At 44.1% G+C, this 21546-nt stretch overlaps 1 protein-coding gene across 32 annotated transcripts in view; it reads left to right on the top strand.

Annotated features, from left to right (window-relative positions):
• Window positions 1–21546, top strand: part of LOC139264722 (obscurin-like) — a 571531-nt gene that overhangs the window by 240036 nt on the left and 309949 nt on the right. For 28 of the 32 annotated variants that reach the window (XM_070881692.1, XM_070881694.1, XM_070881701.1 and 25 more), the window contains 4 exons: window positions 9499–9765; window positions 11934–12200; window positions 16689–16955; window positions 17757–18023. The exons of 1 other annotated variant lie outside the window; for it this stretch is intronic. In XM_070881692.1, coding sequence (XP_070737793.1) covers window positions 9499–9765; window positions 11934–12200; window positions 16689–16955; window positions 17757–18023 — 1068 coding nt within the window. The remainder of the gene's footprint in view (window positions 1–9498; window positions 9766–11933; window positions 12201–16688; window positions 16956–17756; window positions 18024–21546) is intronic. 3 more of the 32 variants (XM_070881698.1, XM_070881710.1, XM_070881689.1) reach the window with 1 other exon arrangement.

Genomic DNA, 21546 nt, shown 5'->3' with positions numbered 1-21546 from the left:
TGATTAAAATCGGGGATGCTCAAAAGGCTGGAATTAGAGGAGAGCTGATATCTGAGAGTTGTGGGGCTGGAGGAGTTTATAGTGATAAAGAAGGGCGAGGTCATGGATGAATTTGAAAACAAGGATGATAATTTTAAAATCGAGGCGTTGCTTAACCAGGAGCCGACGTAGGTCAGCGAGCACAAGGGGGATGGGTGATGACTCCAAGTCATAGTCAACATATTTACTGAGGCGTACGAAACCATCAACCAACTCTGTTGGTCGGAGCATAAACCAGGAAATAGTGGGGGCTTGTAAAAAGGGAACAGCAATAATCATGGGTGATTTTAACCTCCATATTGATTGGACAAATCAAATTGGTCAGGATAGCCTTGAGGAGGAGTTCATAGAGTGCATAAGGGACGGGTTCTTTGAGCAGTATGTAATGGAACCAACCAGGAGGCGGTCTATCTTAGACTGGTCCTGTGTAATGAGACAGGATTAATAAACAATCTCCTAGTAAAGGATCCCCTTGGAATGAGTGATCATAGCATGATTGAATTTCAAATTCAGATGAAGGGTGAGAAAGTTGGATCTCTAACCAGCGTACTAAACTTAAATAAAGGAGACTATGAAGGTATGAGGGCGGAGTTGGCTAAAATGGACTGGGAAAATAGATTAAAGTGTTGGACGGTTGATGAACAGTGATATACATTTAAGGAGATATTTCACAACTCTCAAGAAAAATATATTCCAGTGAGGAGGAAAGGGTGTAAGAGAAAAGATAGCCATCCGTGGCTAACTAAAGAAATAAAGGATGGTATCCAATTAAAAACAAGGGCATACAGAGTGGCTAAAACTAGTGGGAGGACAGAAGATTGGGAAGCATTTAAAAGCCAGCCAGCAAAGAATGACTAAAAAAATGATTTAGAAAGGGAAGATAGACTATGAAAGTAAACTAGCACAAAATATAAAAACAGATAGCAAGAGTTTCTATAGGTATCTAGGGCCCAAGTTTCGGGACGCGCCTAGAACGGCGCAGCCCCGACCTGGACGCCCATTTTTCGCGCCACAAAGTGCGCCTAAAAAAAACTTACAGATTCTCCGGCTTCCTGCTGGTCCTCTTGAGTCGGGCGCGGCGCAGCATGAGCTGTTTGGGGCGGAGCTAGGTCCCTGCGCTGAAAACAGTGCCAGGACCTCTGCACATGCGCGCTACAGTGGGCGCGCATGTGCAGTAGCTCCAGGCGCCCGAAACTGTGTGAGAGGGGCCCGAAGCACGCAGCCCTTAGCCCTGGCCTCACTGGGGCTGCATGCATAAGGCTGCCTCCCACGCCCAGCTCCTGCTTCCTCCTGACCCGACTCGACTCCCGCTCCCCCCCGCCCCCGGACCCGACACCGACCCGCCTCCCGCTCTCCCGCCCCCGGACCCGACCCGACCCGACCCCCCAGACTGGACCCGACCTGACCTCCCTCTCCCTCCCTTCCCCCGACCCGAACCGAACCGACCTCCCTCCCACCACCCCCCCGACCCGACCCGCGCTCCCGACACCCGCCCCCGGACCGGACCGGACCCGACTCCCGCTTCCCTGCCCTCGGATCGGACCCGACCCGACCCGCGCTCCCCCACCCGACTTGACCTCCCTCTCCCTACCACCCCGACCCAAACCTCTCTCCCTCCCTCCCATCCCCCCCCCCCGATCCGACCCGCGCTCCCGACCGCCCCCCAATCCGGACCGCACCCGACCCAACCTGACCCGAACCGAACCGACCTCCCTCCGCCCCCCCCGACCCGACCCGCGCTCCCGACCTCGACCCGCGCTCCCCCCGACCCGCGCTCCCGACCCCGACCCCGGACTCGACCCGACCCAACGCCACCTACCTGTGAATCTGGTGCTGGGGACGGGCTCTTCCCAAAGTCTTGGACCCGGCCCATTCAGCCTCCCCCCCCCTTCCCCTTCCCCCCCTCCTTCCCCTTCCCCCCCCTCCTTCCCCTTCTTCCCCTCCTTCCGCTTCTCCCCCCTCCCCTTCCCCTTCTCCTCCCCTCTCCTTCCCCTCCTCCCCCCTCTCCTTCCCCTTCTCCTCCTCCCCCCTTCCCCTTCTCCTCCTTCCCCCTTCCCTTTCTCTTCCTCCCCCCCTTCCCCTTCTCCTCCTCCCTCCCTTCCCCTTCTCCTCCTCCCTCCCTTCCCCTTCTCCTCCTCATCCCCCCTTCTTCTCCTCCCCCCCTTCTCCTCCTCCCCCCTTCCCCTTCTCCTCCTCCCCCTTCCCCTTCTCCCCCCTTCCCCTTCTCCTCCTCCCCCTTCCCCTTCTCCCCCTTCCCCTTCTCCTCCCCCTTTCTCGCTCCCTTCTCCCCTTCCCTCCCCCTTCTCCCCCATCCCTCCTCCCCCTCTGCCTCTCTCCCTCCCCTCCCCCTGCCCCCCTTCTCTCCCTCTACCCCCCTCCCCTCGCTGTCAGAAACACAGACACTGACAGACAGAGAGTGAGAGACACAGACAGACAGAGAGATAGAGACACTGACAGAGACACACGGGCGGGGGGGTTGGGGGGGCATCCCAGAACGCTGTTGGAGGGCTCCCGGTGCTGCAGTCGGTAAGTAGAAAATGTTTTATTTATTGATTTAAAAAAAAAATTAGTTCTTATTAATTTTTTTTGATTGATTTATTGGTTGATTTATTGATGTATTTATCATTTATTATTGATGATGGCTCTTTATTTGTAAAACTGAAGTGTTTAATGTTTGTAAACTTCCCTTTAAACCCCCCCCACCATTCCCTACGCCTGATTTGTAACCTACGGCTGATTTTTTAAAGTGTAGACAAGGTTTTTTCGAGCGTACAAAAATCTTCACTTACTCCATTCTAAGTTAGTTTGGAGTAAGTTTTCACTGCTGAAACTTTGAAAACAGGTGTAAGTGGCCGGACACGCCCCCTTTTGAAAAAAAATTCTGTTCCAAAGTGAAACTGTTCTAACTGACTAGAACTGGAGCAAACTAAATGCCGAGAATTTGAATTTCTAAGATACACCGTTCTATACCAGTTGCTCCAAAAAATCAGGAGCAACTGAGGCCGAAACTTGGGCTCATTAAAAGGAAAAGAGTGGCTAAAGTACTTAGAGGATGAGACCGGGGAATTAATAATGGGGTGACATGGAGATGGCAGAAACTCTGAATAAATATTTTGTATCAGTCTTTATGATAGATGATACTAACAATATTCCAACAGTGAATAGTCAAGGGGCTATAGCGGGGGAGGAACACAAGTCCCATTATCTTACTCAGTAAGATAATGGGACTAAAGGCAGATGAATCCCCTGGACCTTGCATCCTAGGGTCTTAAGAGAAGTAGCGGCAGGGATTGTGGATGCATTGGTTGTTATTTACCAAAATTTCCTCCATTCTGGAGAGGGCGCAGAAAATTGCCCCTATTTAAAAAAGGAGGCAGACAAAAAGCAGGAAACTATAGATCAGTTAGCCTAACATTTGTCGTTGGGAAAATATTGGAGTCCATTATTAAAGAAGCAGTAGCAGGACATTTGGAAAAGCAAGATTCGGTCAGGCAGAGTCAGCATGGATTTGTGAAGGGGAAGTCATATTTGACAAATTTGCTGGAATTCTTTGAGGATGTAATGAACAGGGTGGATAAAGAGGAACCAGTGGATGTGTATTTGGACTTCCAGAAGACATTTGACAAGGTGCCACATAAAAGGTTACTGCACAAGATAAAAGTTCGCTGGGTTGGGGGTAATATATTAGCATGGATAGAGGATTGGCTAACTAACAGAAAACAGAGAATCGGGATAAATGATTCATTCTTTGGTTGGCAATTAGTAACTAGTGGGGTGCCGCAGGGATCAGTGCTGGGACTCCCAACTATTTACAATCTATATTAACGACTTAGAAGAAGGGACTGAGTGTAACGTAGCCAACTTTGCTGACAATACAAAGATGGGAGGAAAAGCAATGTGTAAGGAGGACATAAAAAATCTGTAAAAGGATATAGATAGGCTAAATGAGTGGGCAAAATTTGGCAGATGGAGTATAATGTTGGAAAGTGAGGTCATGCACTTTGGCAAAAAAAATCAAAGAGCAAGTTTTTATTTAAATGGAGAAAGATTGCAAAGTGCTGCAATACAACGGGACCTGGGGGTACTTGTGCATGAAACACAAAAGGATAGTATGCAGGTACAGCAAGTGATCAGGTAGGCCAATGGAATCTTGGCCTTTATTGCAAAGGGAATGGAGTATAAAAGCAGGGAAGTCTTGCTACAGCTATACAGGGTATTGATGAGGCCACTGCTGGAATACTGTGTGCAGTTTTGGTTTCCATATTTCCGAAAGGATATACTTGCTTTGGAGGCAGTTCAGAGAAGGTTCACTAGGTTGATTCCGGAGATGAGGGAGTTAAGTTATTAGGAAAGGTTGAGTAGGTTGGGCCTCTACTCATTCGAATACAGAAGAATGAGAGGTGATCTTATCAAAACGTATAAGATTATGAGAGGGCTTGGCAAGGTGGATGCAGAAAGGATGTTTCCACTGATGGGGGAGACTAGAACTTGAGGGCATGATCTTAAAATAAGGGGCCGCCCATTTAAAACTGGGATGAGGAGAAATTTCTTCTCTCATAGGGTTGTAAACCTGTGGAATTCGCTGCCTCAGGAGCTGTGGAAGCTGGGACATTGAATAAATTTAAGGCAGAAATAGGGAGCGGGCAGGGAAGTGGAGCTGAGTCCATGATCAGATCAGCCATGATCTTATTGAATGACGGAGCAGGCTTGAGGGGCCGTATGGTCTACTCCTGCTCTTATTTCTTATGTTCTTATGGACCTTACGCTAAATATTTGTAAGACAAAGGTCCTTCACCAACCTGTCCACGCCGCTCAGCACTGCCCCCCAGTCATTAAGATCCACAGCGCGGCTCTGGACAACGTGGACCATTTCCCATACCTCGGGAGCCTCTTATCAACAAGAGCAGACATTGACAATGTGATTCAGCACCGCCTCCAGTGCAGCCTTCGGCCGCCTGAGGAAAAGAGTGTTTGAAGACCAGGCCCTCAAATCATCCACCAAGCTCATAGTCTACAGGGCTGTACAGGGCTCAGAGACATGGACGATGTACAGTAGGCACTTCAAGTCGCTGAAGAAATACCACCAACGATATCTCCACAAGATCCTACAAATCCCCTGGGAGGACAGACGCACCAACGTTAGCATCCTTGACCAGGCCAACATCCCCAGCATTGAAGCACTGACCACACTTGTTCAGCTCCGCTGGGCAGGCCGCATAGTTCGCATGCCAGACACGAGACACCCAAAGCAAGCGCTCTTTCGGAACTCCTTCATGACAAACGAGCTAATGGTGGGCAGAGGAAACATTACAAGGACACCCTCAAAACCTCCCTGATAAAGTGCAACATCCCCACTGACACCTGGGAGTCCCTGGCCAAAGACCGCTCTTAGTGGAGGAAGTGCATCCGGGAGGGCGCTGAGCACCTCGAGTCTCTTTGCCGAGAGCATGCAGAAATCAAGCGCAGGCAGCGGAAAGGGCATGCGGCAAACCAGTCCCACCCTCCCGTTCCCTTAACGACTGTCTGTCCCACCTGTGACAGGGACTGTGGTTCTCGTATTGGACTGTTCAGCCACCTAAGGACTCATTTTTAGAGTGGAAGCAAGTCTTCCGTGATCACCTTGAGTAAAATTGAAGAGTCTCGTGTTGGCCGCGATCTGAAAGGAGAGGTGCGACACGACTTCAATTTTGACCATGTTTTTCAGCCAATGGCGAGTCAGAAAGATGTATTTGCCTATGATGATGATGATGATGATGGGTGAATGGGCCTTAGTGCGAGTTAGGACACGAACAGCAGAGTTTTGGATGACCTCAAGTTTACATAGGGTAGAACGTGGAGGTCAGCAAGTAATGCATTGGAATAGTCAAGTCTAGAGCTAACAAAGCAATGGATGAAGGTTTCAGTAGCAGATGAGCCGAGGCAGGAACAGAATTGGGCGATGTTCCTGAGGTGGAAATAGGCAGTCTTCGTGATGGCACAGATATGTGGAATATGTGGTCAGAAGTTCGTCTCTGGGTCAGTTATGACCCCAAGTTTGCGAATAATCTGGTTCAACCTCAGACAGTTGCCAGGGAGAGGGATGGAGTGGGTAGAGAATGGAGTTTATGGCGGGGACCGAAGACAATGACTTTGCTCTTCCCAATATTTAGTTGGAGGAAATTTCTACTCATCCAGTACTGGATGTCAAACAACAGTCTGGCAATTCATAGGTAGCGGAGGTTTCATGATGGGTGATAGTGAGGTAGAGCTGGGTGTCGTCAACGTATATGTGGAAACTGCCACTGATGATGGGCTCAATTTTCCCCAGTGATTTGCGCCATTTTTTTTGAACAGGCTGCTCTTTTTGGCCTAAGTTGAAAAACCAGTTTCCCCAATCAATTTGCACCAGTGTAACTCAGTTAGTTACGATTTTTTTAGGTCAGTTTTTTTTTCAGTCAAAGGCGACGTAACCCGCGCCAATTCTGGCCATTTAGGGAAGTTTGGCCAGCTGAGAGTTATTCCAGTTCTGCTTAGGCCAGCGTATGTAGCCTCTCCAGAAAAACCTTCCGGAGAGTTAAGGAAATCGGTGCAGGTATGGAAATCGGCGCAGCAGATGCCTGGACACATTAAAAGAATTGAAAAATACATAGCAGCAACTTACCTCCAACCCCGTCCGAAAAGCTTGCATTCCGGTCCCATTCTCGGTCCCCATTCTCCTGGTCCAGTCCCATTCTTGGTCCCCGGTTCACACACACACAGACAGAGAGAGAGAGAGACCTAGAATGGGACCGGACTGGGGAGAATAGGGTCCGAAATGGGACCGGACAGGGAGAATGGGGACTGAGAATAGGATCGGACCAGCAAGCCCTTCGGGCGGGGTTGGAGGTAAGTTGCTGCTGTGTGTTTTTCAATTCTTTTAATGTGTTGGGAGCTGCAGCCGCAGCTCACATTGTGTCCCTGGTTACCATGGCAGCCCGATCTTTTTGGCACAGATCAAGGCTCCACCTCCAAAACTAAAGGTTGGGTTAGGCCACGCCAAAATGAAGAAATCCAATGGGGAAACTTAGAATATTTTTTTTTGGCGTACTTAGGCCCCAAAAAATCGGGCGTAACTCTTCAAATACGCCAAAAAAAATGCTTTGGGGAAAATTGAGCCCAATATCTGTAAAAATGACCATAAAGCTGTTGGATTGTTGTAAAAACCCTCATTTCCTTTAGGAGAGGAAACATGCTGTCCTTACCTGGTCTTGCCTATATGTGACTCCAGTCCCATACCACCGCTGTTGATTCTTAAACCCCCTTCTCTGATATCGCTTAGCAAGCCACTCAGTAGTATCAAATCTTTATGAAGGCCCACCACCTCTTTCTTGTGACATGAGGGATGGGCACTGAATGGCGACTTTGCCAGTAACGTCCACATCTTGAGACTGATCTTATTTTTAAAGATTTGCATAGTTTTAAAAAAGTGAAATACTGGAGAATCGAGCTGCCCAGCAGATCCTGAGGATTGCATGCAAGCTGATACACAAAATGCAGAAATTGACTGAGAAATTATATTCAGGAAGAAAAGAAAACATCTGGGTACAGTTTCTGCTCAACTAACTCAGGCAGGAACACTCCGATGCTCTGGCTCATGTTCCTATGCAGTGAAGAAATAAATGAGCCATTACATCGTGTAACTTCCAGAGAATATACCCATTTGAAACAGAGAGAGATAGAAGCTAGGCGTGAAGAAACAACTACTGGGGGCATTGCAGCCAAGTCCGATCTTATCCATATGCGCATACTTTCCAGCATAGGTCACTCATCAACAGTCAGAAATAGGAAAACTGACCAAGCTTATCTGCACCAAACCAAGAAGTGCTGACGCCACTTGTGGTCATCTGCTATAGTCCCAGTTGAAATTAACTAACTCCGCACAGATCAGGGATTGAGCCTGATGCCTTAGTGGTGTGGCACAGATGTTTACTGTCTTGGGAAGCTAAATCATTGGTGGAAGTCACTGCATTATTTTCAGTGGAATAGAATGGATTTAAGCTTGGGTATTCTTAGATTCAGTGGAATCATTGTTTGCATCCGATGTTGATTGAACTATATCATTACGAATTGAATTACCTACCCGTGCTTTACAAAGAAGAGCATGTGGAAGCTGAAGTGGATAGTACTTCTATTCTTCACTGTCTGAGTAGTAAACCTTATGTTCCAGTCAAATGGAGGAAAGGATCTCTGCTGCTTCACCTAAGTGAAAAGCATGAAATGAAGCAAATAGTCCCTGTGTTGAGCTGTTGATTCACAGCTTAAAAGTAGGAGATTCTGGAGAATATACCCGTAATTCAGGGGATCAGCAGACCACAGCCCCCTTAAAAGTAAAGTGTAAGACAAGAATCATTGCTTCTAATTAAACCATTATTCCCTTTTTGTCAGGAAATGTTTCTCATCTCCAAATTCTTCCGGGAAGATCTGATCCACCATTTATTTGATCTATAGCTCCTGGTGGTGTGAATTTCTTGTCCAAGCTGAGGCTCCCTACTTGATCTCTTGCAGTATAAACATGGGTGTTATAAAAATATCATGTGTTAGCTATGAATTAGAACCCAGTTACTTTCCTTATAGTCAGTACGCATTCACAGTCACATCTTGAGATTTGCCATGTTTGAGATAAGCATTGTTGTTCTATTGTCATGTATCTTTATCCTTTGCTAATTAGTCTGTACATACATTAATACATACTCTTCAAAACTGGGGTTTGAACAAGATTAAAAGTGAAAAAATAACCTCAAGAAATTTGTCTTGCAAGGATGGCTGATATGATCAAGGATGCACCCTTACTGTGTTGAACTCCAGACTCATCGCAGTCTCCAACTCATTGTTTTCCAGGACTTCATAACTATGGAAAGCCATATTTTTCTCCCTTCTACCTTCTTGAAATTTCTAATCCCGAGATTGTCATCACCTAATTACTCATCCTGATTTACCTCATCTTTTACTATACTCGTCCATCATGTTTGACACGAAGGGCCTTGGCCCTTCAGTCTCGTTTCTCAGTCCAAATACAAGAGCTTGTGTTTATTAATGAGTTATAAGACAACAATTGGATTGAATTGAATAAATATGAAAACATCTGACTGCAATGGAGTGAGCAGTGAGCATAATGGAAGGTGCATAACATTGATGAAAGGGAAATAAAAATGATGGTCTCATCTGAATGGTACTACACTATTAAAAATATTTTAGGTAACTGATAATGGAGCATAGAATAACATACCAACTACTAGAACACATTATTTTCAGTGCACCAGAATGGGCTTATATTTGCGGAAGTTCCTTGTTAGTCTTGTGTTTTAGCTAAACCATACTAACATGAATTAATATATGTTTCCTTTAATTTTGACCAAATTGGGACAGAATTTGTTTAGATATTCATTTATTTAAATTTTGACAAAACTAAGTCATCATGAACAAAATCACTGTTTCCCTTAGTTCTTCCTGTACTTTTCAAACAAGAGCTTCAGAACAAGGAAGCTGAAGAGGATGGTACTGCCATACTGTGCTGTGAGGTTACTAAACCAGATGCCCCAGTGGAATGGAGGAAGGGATCTGTGGTACTTCACTCAAGTGAGAAGCATGAAATGAAGCAAAAAGGTTCCCTTGTTGAGTTGCTTATTCACAGCCTAAAACTAGAAGATGCTGGAGAATATACCTGTGATTCTGGGGATCAACTGACCACTGCCTCTTTAAAAGTGAATGGTAGGACAACAATCATTACTCACTATAAATCATTGTTCATTTTCATTGGAACTGATGATTTTCTCTAAATTTCTCATGACAAGATTACCCATTGTTTTTTGCTCAGTAACAGATTGTCATGTACATTTCTCTTTAGTGCTGTGGCTTAATTCTTGTTTTATAATAATGTGAGGAGGTGGTGGATACGTCTGCATGGATGGTCTCAACCTTTGATTTAAAGAAATCCATGAGCTCCTCTTGATTGGCTTTTAAAGTGAGTGTAAGGGTTGGGGAAAAGGGGTTTGTGGAGGAAATTAATTCTCAGGATGTGGGAATTACTGGCTGGGCTGGCATTTATTGCTCCACCCTACTTTCCCAAGAAGATGATGGTGGAACTTTGTCTTTACATTGCAAGATAATCATGGGAAGTAGGTGGTTTTGATTGTGGAAAATAGTGCATTGGAATGGTTGACATAATCAAGCCTGATCTGCCGATTGATAAGGCACCATAAATGTCCATGTCTGTGGCCCTTAGGGTTGAGGAAGTAGAGGTGGAGGCTGTTGCAACTTTGACCCTCTTCACCCATTTGTGTTGGGTCATAAATACTGAAGTGGTAGATATGGATTGACTGGAGGAGGTAATGTCTAACCCATCCTCTCCCCACTATATGACAGAAGGTCTAAAGGTAAATCATACAGACCTTTGCTGTCCCTTAAGTGTTTTCACTGCTTGATCACCCTTACTTGAAACTCATTTTTCTACAGCAGTAATTGTCTTTTATCAATATTGCTACTCCATTTCCCAATTTCTTTGTATTTTCTAAAAATCATATAGCCTGGACTATTTAGCTCCCAATCATGATAACTAGTAGCCAGGTCTCTGTAGTAGCTACTGTAGCTTACCCTTCAAGCTGAATTTGTGCGTCTTATTCACTGTTTTATTATTGATGCTATGTATATTTATGTCGAATATTCTTATCCAGGCCAGTGTCCCCATACTATCCATTTGTCCTGCTCATTTTTTTTCTCTCACTTCCCCCCGCCTCCAACACCCACGACTGATTTAAATTTTCCCCACTACCCTATTTACCCTTTGCACAAGAACATAGGTGCTTCTCCAGTTTAAGTGAAGGTCTGTACAACTTTCCCTGGACTCACAATTAGCCACAGTATCCAGGTTACAAGCTTGTAAATTCTACGTCTTAGCCTAGAATTTAACTGCTTTAAATCCCTTTGTAGAATCCTAAACCTACTCCTATCTGTGCTATTGATTTCCACATGAACCATGATCTCTGGCTGCTCATCTTCCTATTACAGAATCTTTTGTATTAACTTCGTGATGTCCCAAACTCTGGGACATGGGAAGCAACATTCCATTCGGGACTCTGGATCACATCTACAAAATAAACTATCTGCCCCTCTGTCTGTAGCATCCCACATAATCACCTCTCGTCTTTTCTTATTACCTGTACTGTGCCCCATGGGTAACCAATTGCTCCTCAGTGCCTGTTGTTTCTCATGGTTCTCCTCCTCTGTATGTCATTCTTTTTGTTTACATCACTGGTACTTAAACTTATCAGACAAAGCCAGCTCCACAGATTATCATGTCTGCAGATGGTCACGCAGCCTCTTTTACCAACTTCTCTACTCCTAGCAACCTGTGGGGTGACCACCCTCTGGAACGTCTATCCAAATAGCATTCTTTCTCCCAAAAGCTGCGGAGTGTGTTCAGTTGACTTTCAAGCTATGAAACTTTCTGATCGAGGAGTGCGACCTTTGTTCACTTCGTACATATGTGTTCACCCTGCCTTGTATGTGAGTCCAGGAGGCACACAACATGCTTGGCGCACACATCACTTCAGATTCTGATCCTGCTGTACCTATTTATATGTTTAACTCAACAGGTTAATAATTCTATTTCTATTTACTCATTCTAAATTATTATTTTTGCTTAATATGTCTTGAACATCTCTTTCTGTCCTACCCCTGGAACTATTGTATAGTTGTAGATGCGGGGGGGTGGGGGGGTGTGCGGATACGTTGGTGAGTGAGAAAAGGAATCTAGTAATGGATTGTTGGGGCTTTTACTGCGAAAATTATTTTCAGCGAATTGTGTGTGAAAATTGAGAAATAAGATTTGGATGTACACTAATCACTATCATTAAAAGTTAATTTAATGTGTTCCATAGCGCTTCCTGTGCTTTTCAAACAAGAACTTCAGAACGAGGAAGCTGAAGAGGGTGGCACCGCCACTTTACACTGTGAGGTTACTAAACCTAATGCCCCAGTAAAATGGAGGAAGGGATCTCTGGTACTTCATCCAAGTGACAAGTATGAAATGAAACAAGAAGGTTCCAGTGTTGATTTGCTCATCCACAGCCTAAAACCTGAAGATGGTGGAGACTATACCTGTTATTCTGGGGATCAACAGACTACTGCCTCTTTAAGAGTGAAGGGTAGGACAATAGTGCATTACTAATTTTTCATTGGAATTAAATCCTCTCACATTTCCATCCTTAAACATGTTCATGTTTGCCTCTTCAGCCTCCTCTTAATAACAGCATGCCACTCACTTAGTATTGTATAAATTGTTGCTAAATTAATTGTTCACCACAGTTTGCACATGCTCGCTGTGAAAATAAAGCACTTTTTCATCAGGCACTCATTGTAAATTTTACGGCTAAACCATAGTAATTTCTTCAATCTAGGATTACCGCAAGTATTTCCCGTTGCAATTTCAGGGACTAAATTACAGCGTTTGAACACTAGTATTTATAAATTGATTATACAACTTAAAATCTTTGTCATATTAAGATTCTGCTACCTTGATTGGCAAGACACTTGGGGGGGTGGGGGGGCAATTCTAGTGTCGAAAACTGGCGTGAAGTCAGTGGAATGGCCTTTCCACTTGGACAGTTGTGCTGGTCTGCACCAATTTGTAGCCCGAGGTTCATTAACATGCCATCCGTGCATTGCAGGCGCACCGCCGACCCTGGTCAGAGCCTGGTGTGGACTAGAAGCAGACCGGAATTTTTTGGAGGGCTCAGGAGAAGTAATTCTGCTCCTCCTGGGTCCACAAAAAAAAAATGAAAAGCTTCCTGGGCTGTGTTTTGAGCAGCCATCAGTGGGCCGCTAGTTCGGCAGCTCAGCGCCTGGTACAAATGGGCAGAGCGTAAACGGCGTATGCTCCACCTATTTACACCGCAGAAAAGAACGGAATGAAGAACGAAGAGCACTAGAAGAGAAATGGAGAGAGAACGAGAAAAAAAGAGACAAGCAGAAGAGGAGAGAGGAGCAGCAGCACTAAGGTGATAAAGATGTAGAAGAAACATAGAAACGAAGAAACATAGAAACATAGAAAATAGGTGCAGGAGTAGGCCATTCGGCCCTTCGAGCCTGCGCCACCATTCAATAAGATCATGGTTGATTATTCCCTCAGTACCCCTTTCCTGCTTTCTCTCCATACCCCTTGATCCCTTTAACCGTAAGGGCCATATCTAACTCCCTCTTGAATATATCCAATGAACTGGCATCAACAACTCTCTGCGGCAGGGAATTCCACATGTTAACAACTCTCTGAGTGAAGAAGTTTCTCCTCATCTCAGTCCTAAATGGCCTACCCCTTATCCTAAGACTGTGTCCCCTGGTTCTGGACTTCCCCAACATCGGGAACATTCTTCCCGCATCTAACCTGATCAGTTCCGTCCGAATCTTATACATTTCTATGAGATCCCCTCTCATCCTTCTAAACTCCAGCGTATAAAGGCCCAGTTGATCCAGTCTCTCCTCATATGTTAGTCCTGCCATCCCTGGAATCAGTCTGGTGAACCTTCGCTGCACTCCCTCAATAGCAAGAACGTCCTTCCTCCGATTGTCCTGCACCCACTCCGAGACATCCTTGACCCTTGCACCAGGGAGGCAACATACCATCCTGGAGTCTCGGTTGCGGCCGCAGAAATGCCTATCTATTCCCCTTACAATTGAATCCCCTATCACTATCGCTCTCCCACTCTTTTTCCTGCCCTCCTGTGCAGCAGAGCCACCCACGGTGCCATGAACTTGGCTGCTGCTGCCTTCCCCTGATGAGTCATCCCCCCAACAGTACCCAAAACGGTGTATCTGCTTTGCAGGGGGATAACCGCAGGGGACCCCTGCACCACCTTCCTTGCACTGCTCTTCCTTTTGGTCACCCAATCTCTATCTGGCTGTGTACCCTTTACCTGCGGTGTGACCAACTCGCTAAACGTGCTATTCACGTCATTCTCAACATCATGGATGCTCCAGAGTGAATCCACCCGCAGTTCCAGTGCCGCAATGCGGTCTGTCAGGATCTGCACTTCCCGCACACGTAGTCGTCAGGGACACCGGAAGCGCCCTTGAGTTCCCACATAGTGCAGGAGGAGCATAACACGCGTCCGAGCTCTCCTGTCATGACTTAACCCTTGGATTAACTTAATTGGGCAACAGCAAGGCTAAAGGTTACTCACTGATAAAGAAAGAAAAAGAAAAACTACTCACCAATCACCAGCCAATCACTTACCCCCTTGGCTGTGACATCACCTTTCGATTTCTTTCTACTTCTTTTTCCCTTTTCCCTCGACGTCCCCAGAACTTGCTCCTCCTCCGACTAGCTCTCCGACCACGAATTCTCGCTGGCCTTTATAAGCCTCGACGTCCCCGGAACAACAACTTGCATTCATATAAACATCGTCATGTTCTATCCATTATTTAAATTTTATTCAAAATCTTATTTGTGTTCATATTTCCTGCTATCATGCTTTGTGTCAACATTTCCAAGTCAATTTTGCTTGGTCAGCATAGGTAGTTACAGGCTTCTCCCACTAGATGACACTGGAGCAAGTTTCTGAGTTTTTTTCCAAACACTTGGCCATCTAATATAATGAGCCTGAAATTCCGATGTCCTGGGTCCGTACGAAGTTTTTACGGACCCGGAAAGGCATCGGAAAAGCCGATTTACAGCATGCAATGCACATGCACTGAAAGCCTGCTTTTCCGATCTGTCAAGTTTCTGGCTTTACAGATCTCACGCATATCGGTAGCGAGGATACTTGCAAGGGCAAGATTTGCGATATTTATGCATATCTTGCCCAGCAAATGTCCTCAAAAATCTTGCGCCTGAAAAAGCAGACGTATAGCCTACTTTTACAGGCGCAAGTGTTACATAAACATTAAAATTAAATTAAATAAACACATATGAAAATATATTTTATTGTTTAAAACCCTCCCCACTACAGTAAGTTTATTTTAAGGCATAATTTAAAAAACTTTTTTAAAAATCGAGAAAATATTTTTTTATAAACATTTTAATTTAAATGAATCTTAAATATGTAGTATATTTTTCTATTTTTTATTAGTGTTTTGTGTGTTTGGGGGGGTTTCTCATTCATAATAATGGGAACTCCAACTTACGGAGTTCCCATTATTATGAATGAGAAAATACTGTACCTTGATTGGCTGCCCAGAGCCATGTGACTCCAGCTTCAGCATACGGATGTCCTAACATGCACGCACTCATCACGCGTAGGGAGTGAAAGCCTCAGGATCGGAAGTTTTTTCAGTAGTTTGCCCACGGGAAGACCTCGATCGGGATTTCTGGGCTATTTAAAAAAAAAACTTGGTCAACTAACCGAGGGTAATGTTAAAAGTACTAGGACACTAATATCCTATTAAATATTGTACGATGTGATCTTGGTGTCATGTTTGATGTCCTTTGAGATTCTATTACAAAGTATTTACAGCACAAAAACAGGCCATTCGGCTTAGCAGGTCCATGCCGGTGTTTATGCTGTACATAACCTCCTCTCACCCTTCTTCATCTAATGCCATCAATATATCCTATTCCTTTCTCTCTTATGCGCTGATATAGCTTCACCTTAAATGCATCTATGCTATTCGCCTCAACCACTCCCTGTGGAAGCGAGTTCCACATTCTAAGCACTTTCTGGATAAAGAAATTTCTCCTGAATTCCCTATTGGATTTATTAGTGACATCTTATATTTATGGCCCCTAGTTCTGGTCTCACCACAAGTGAAAACATCTTCTCTGTCTACCCTATCAAACCGTTAATAATTTTAAAGACCTCTATTAGGCCACCCCTCAGTCTTCTCTTTTCTAGAGAAAAGAGCCTCAATCTGTTTAATCTTTCCTGATGGGCATAACCTCTCTGTTCTGGTATCATTTTAGTAAATCTATTTTTGCACCTTTTCCAGTGCTTCTATATTTTTTTTATAATATGGCGACCAGACTGTTCACTACTCCAAGTGTGGACTAACCAAGGTTTTATACAAGTTTAACATAACTTCTCTGTTTTTCAATTATACTGCTCTAGAAATGAATCCCAGTGTTCTGTTTGCTTTTTTTAATGGCCTTATTAACCTGTGCTGCTACATTTAATGATTTGTGTATCTGTACCCATAGATCTCTCTGTTCCTCCTCTCCATTTAAACACTTATTTTCCAAGAGTATATGGCCTCCTCATTCTTCCTACCAAAATGTAGATGCCCATTCTACAAGCTTTTAATGTCTTACTGGATGTTGTCACAGTCCTCCTCTGTATTAACCACACCCTCCCCCGCTCCCCCCCCCAGAAATTTGGTGTATTATCGATTGAGTAAATATTAGTTGTCTGAATATAAGGACATACACTTCTATTGATGAGTTAGAAGGTAATTAATCTTATCAAATATGAAGATATTATACTACTATGTGGTGAGCAGGGTGAGTGTAATTGAAACTTCGCATGACTGGTATAGTATTTAGCAACTATTTGGGTAGCTAATATTGATGATGGAAGGTGTCATCAACTGCTAGAATATTTTTTTTCAGGGGAAATGAATTAAATTCTATTTGATGATTCGGAATTGCAGCAATCATAATTTGACTAAACTGTGTTATCAGGAATTAATTTACTATCTTCCTTTAGCAATGCCTGTGCTTTTCAAACGAGAACTTCAGAATGAGGAAGCTGAAGAGGATAGTACTGCTACTCTACACTGTGAGGTTACTAAACCTAATGCCTCAGTGAAATGGAAGAGGGGATCAGTAGTACTTCATCCAAGTGACAAGTACAAACTGAAGCAAGAAGGTTCAAGTACTAAGTTGCTTATTCACAATCTGAAGCTCGAAGATGCTGGTGAATATACCTGTGATTCTGGAGACCAGCAGACCACTGCATCATTAAAAGTAAAGGGTACGGAAAGAAAAATTAAATCATTACTGATTTTCATCAAAAGTGTTTCTCGTGGAGCTGATCACCATCTCCATCTCCTCTTCAAAATATCACATCCAAATTTCCTTTATTCTATGTGTGTATGTATATTATATATATAGTGATATTAATATGACAATGTATCTTTATTGTTAAAATATTATATTTGTGAGAATGTGTGTCTGATATTGTTGCAGAGTCCCTTCAACTAATCAGTTTGTAGAACCAGAGACCACTGTCACCTCAGTCAATCACTTGATTATGACCTGGACACAACACGGCAGTAGAACAACTGTTTCTGCCAGCAGGTTTTCCAGACTAGAAGGTTAACAGCCACTGTGGCTTCCCATTTTTGGATAGTTCACCCCTTTTTCAAAGCAAAACATAACGCATTTCAGCATGAATCTAAACTCTCATCCAAAATCCCCCTCAGGATTGCAGTAAAGAGTCAAACTAGATTACACGCCTAACTCCTGGTATGAGTCTTGAACATACAACTTTGGGACTCCGACACAAGAGTGCTACCATTGAACCTAACTGATACATATTTTTTTCCACTTGTCTTATCTCTGTTTCATGGGCGTGTGAGTGTGACGCTGGTAAAAGAGTAATATGGATGATAGTACTGCAGAACCTCAACCTCGCATGATTGATGCATTAGATTACAGTTCACCCAAAAGGGGTGAACTATAATCTAATGCATCAAGTTGGCTTGATAGACTTGTGTGTGGTTATTCAGGCATCATAAACTGTGTTCACAAATTGAATTACTATTTCCCTTAGCTCTTCCTGTACTTTTCAAACAAGAGCTTCAGAACACAGAAGCTGAAGAGAATAGTTCTGCCATTCTGCGTTGTGAGATTACCAAACCCGATGCTCCAGTGGAATGGAGGAAGGGATCTGTTGTAATTTATCCAAGTGACAAGTATAGCATGATGCATAAAGGTTCCTGCATTGAATTGCTTATTCGCAAAATAAAACCAGAAGATGGAGGGGAGTATACCTGTGATTCTGGAGATCAGCAGACCATGGCCTCTTTGAAAGTGAAGGGTAGGGCAGCCATCATTACTGATCATAATTGAATCCTTGTGAATTTTTATCATATAAGGTGTCTTGTGAATCTCACTTTCTCATCCTGATATTCACTTTTATTGATCATATTGCCAGGTAGAAATGTGCATTCTTTCTCTAGTGTTGAATAGGAACATAGGAGTAGGCCATTGAGCCCCTCAAGCCTGTTCCGCCGTTCAATGAGATCATGGATAATCGATCGAACTTCATATACCTGCCTTTAGCTCATATTCCTTAATACCTTTGGTTAACAAAAAGCTATCAATCTCCGATTTAAAATTAACAATTGATCTTGCATCAATTGACATTTGCGGAACAGAGTTTCAAACTCTTTATGCATTGAAGTGTTTCCTAATTTCACTCCTGAAAGATCAGGCTCTAATTTTTAGACTGTGTCCCCCTTGTCCTAGATTCCCCAACCAGTGGAAATAGTTTCTCTCTATCTACCCTATCTGTTCCCCTTAATATCTTGCAAACTTCGATCAGATCACCCCTTAACCTTCAAATTCTAGGGAATATAACCCTAATTTGTGTAATTTGTCTTCATAACTTAACCCTTGAAGTCCAAGTCTGGGTAACATTCTGGTAAACCTTCGCTGCACTTCCTCCAAGGCCAATATATCCTTCCTAAGGTGTGGTGCCCAGAACTGCTCACAGTGCTCCAGGTGTAATCTAACCAGGGTTTTGTATAGCTGCAGCATAACTTCTATCCCTTGTCTACTAGTCCTCTAAATATGAAGGTCAGCATTCCATTAGCCTTTTTGATTATTTTCTGTTCCTGTTCATGACATTTTAATTATCTATGTACCTGGACCCCCAAGTCTCTTTGGACCTCCACTGTTTCTAGCTTTTCTACATTTAGAAAGTACTCTGTTAACATAGAAACATAGAAAATAGGTGCAGGAGTATGCCATTCGGCCCTTCGAGCCTGCACCGCCATTCAATGAGTTCATGGCTGAACATGCAACTTCAGTAGCCCATTCCTGCTTTCTCACCATACCCCTTGATCCCCCTAGTAGTAAGGACTACATCTAACTCCTTTTTGAATATATTTAGTGAATTGGCCTCAACAACTTTCTGTGGTAGAGAATTCCACAGGTTCACCACTCTCTGGGTGAAGAAGTTTCTCCTCATCTCGGTCCTAAATGGCTTACCCCTTATCCTTCGACTGTGACCCCTGGTTCTGGACTTCCCCAACATTGGGAACATTCTTTCTGCATCTAACCTGTCTAAACCTGTCAGAATTTTAAACGTTTCTATGAGGTCCCCTCTCATTCTTCTGAACTCCAGTGAATACAAGCCCAGTTGATCCAGTCTTTCTTGATATGTCAGTCCCGCCATCCCTGGAATCAGTCTGGTGAACTTTCGCTGCACTCCCTCAATAGCAAGAATGTCCTTCCTCAAGTGAGGAGACCAAAACTGTACACAATACTCCAGGTGTGGTCTCACCAAGTCCCTGTACAACTGTAGCAACACCTCCCTGCCCCTGTACTCAAATCCCCTCACTATGAAGGCCAACATGCCATTTGCTTTCTTAACCGCCTGCTGTAACTGCATGCCAACCTTCAATGACTGATGTACCATGACACCCAGGTCTCGTTGCACCTCCCCTTTTCCTAATCTGTCACCATTCAGATAATAGTCTGTCTCTCTGTTTTTACCACCAAAGTGGATAACCTCACATTTATCCACATTATACTTCATCTGCCATGCATTTGCCCACTCACCTAACCTATCCAAGTCGCTCTGCAGCCTCATCCTCCTCGCAGCTCACACTGCCACCTAACTTAGTGTCATCCGCAAATTTGGAGATACTACATTTAATCCCCTCGTCTAAATCATTAATGTACAGTGTAAACAGCTGGGGCCCCAGCACAGAACCTTGCGGTACCCCACTAGTCACTGCCTGCCATTCTGAAAAGTACCCATTTACTCCTACTCTTTGCTTCCTGTCTGACAACCAGTTCTCAATCCATGTCAGCACACTACCCCCAATCCCATGTGCTTTAACTTTGCACATTAATCTCTTGTGTGGGACCTTGTCGAAAGCCTTCTGAAAGTCCAAATATACCACTTCAACTGGTTCTTCCTTGTCCACTCTACTGGAAAAATCATCAAAAAATTCCAGAAGATTTGTCAAGCATAATTTCCCTTTCACAAATCCATGCTGACTTGTCACCTCTTTCCAAATGCGCTGCTATGACATCCTTAATAATTGATTCCATCATTTTACCCACTACTGATGTCAGGCTGACCGGTCTATAACTCCCTGTTTTCGCTCCCTCCTTTTTTAAAAAGTGGGGTTACATTGGCTACCCTCCACTCGATAGGAACTGATCCAGAGTCAATGGAATGTTGGAAAATGACTGTCAATGCACCCTCTATTTCCAAGGCCACCTCCTTAAGTACTCTGGGATGCAATCCATCAGGCCCTGGGGATTTATCGGCCTTCAATCCCATCAATTTCCTCAACACAATTTCCCGACTAATAAGGATTTCCCTCAGTTCCTCCTTCTTACTAGACCCTCTGACCCCTTTTATATCCGGAAGGTTGTTTGTGTCCTCCTTAGTGAATACCGAACCAAAGTACTTGTTCAATTGGTCTGCCATTTCTTTGTTCCCCGTTATGACTTCCCCTGATTCTGACTGCAGGGGACCTACGTTTGTCTTTACTAACTTTTTCTCTTTACATATCTATAGAAACTTTTGCAGTCCGTCTTAATGTTCCCTGCAAGCTTCCTCTCGTATTCTATTTTCCCTTGTCCTAATCAAACCCTTTGTCCTCCTCTGCTGAGTTCTAAATTTCTCCCAGTCTCCAGGTTCACTGCTATTTCTGGCCAATTTGTATGCCAATTCCTTGGCTTTAATACTATCCCTGATTTCCCTTGATAGCCACGGTTGAGCCACCTTCCCTTTTTTTTTAAACGCCAGACAGAGATGTACAATTGTTGTAATTCATCCATGCGGTCTCTAAATGTCTGTCATTGCCCATCTACAGTCAACCCTTTAAGTATCATTCGCCAATCTATCCTAGCCAATTCACGCCTCATACCTTCAAAGTTACCCTTCTTTAAGTTCTGGTCCATGGTCTCTGCATTAACTGTTTCATTCTCCATCCTAATGTAGAATTCCACCATATTATGGTCACTCAACCCCAAGGGGCCTCGCACAACGAGATTGCTAATTAATCCTCTCTCATTACACAACACCCAATCTAAGATGGCCTGCCCCCTAGTTGGTTCCTCGACATATTGGTCTAGAAAACCATCCCTTATGCACTCCAGGCAATCCTCCTCCACTGTATTGCTTCCAGTTTGGTTAGCCCAATCGATATGCATATTAAAGTCACCGATGATAACTGCTGCACCTTTATTGCATGCACCCCTAATTTCCTGTTTGATGCCCTCCCCAACATCACTACTACTGTTTGGAGGTCTGTACACAACTCCCACTAACGTTTTTTGCCCTTTGGTGTTCTGCAGCTCTACCCATATAGATTCCA

This window comes from Pristiophorus japonicus, chromosome 5 (genome assembly GCF_044704955.1).
Source record: "Pristiophorus japonicus isolate sPriJap1 chromosome 5, sPriJap1.hap1, whole genome shotgun sequence".
Classification (NCBI taxonomy): Eukaryota; Metazoa; Chordata; class Chondrichthyes; family Pristiophoridae; genus Pristiophorus; species Pristiophorus japonicus.
Note: the sequence above shows the minus strand (reverse complement) of the source record. Positions and strands in the feature narration are given on the sequence as shown.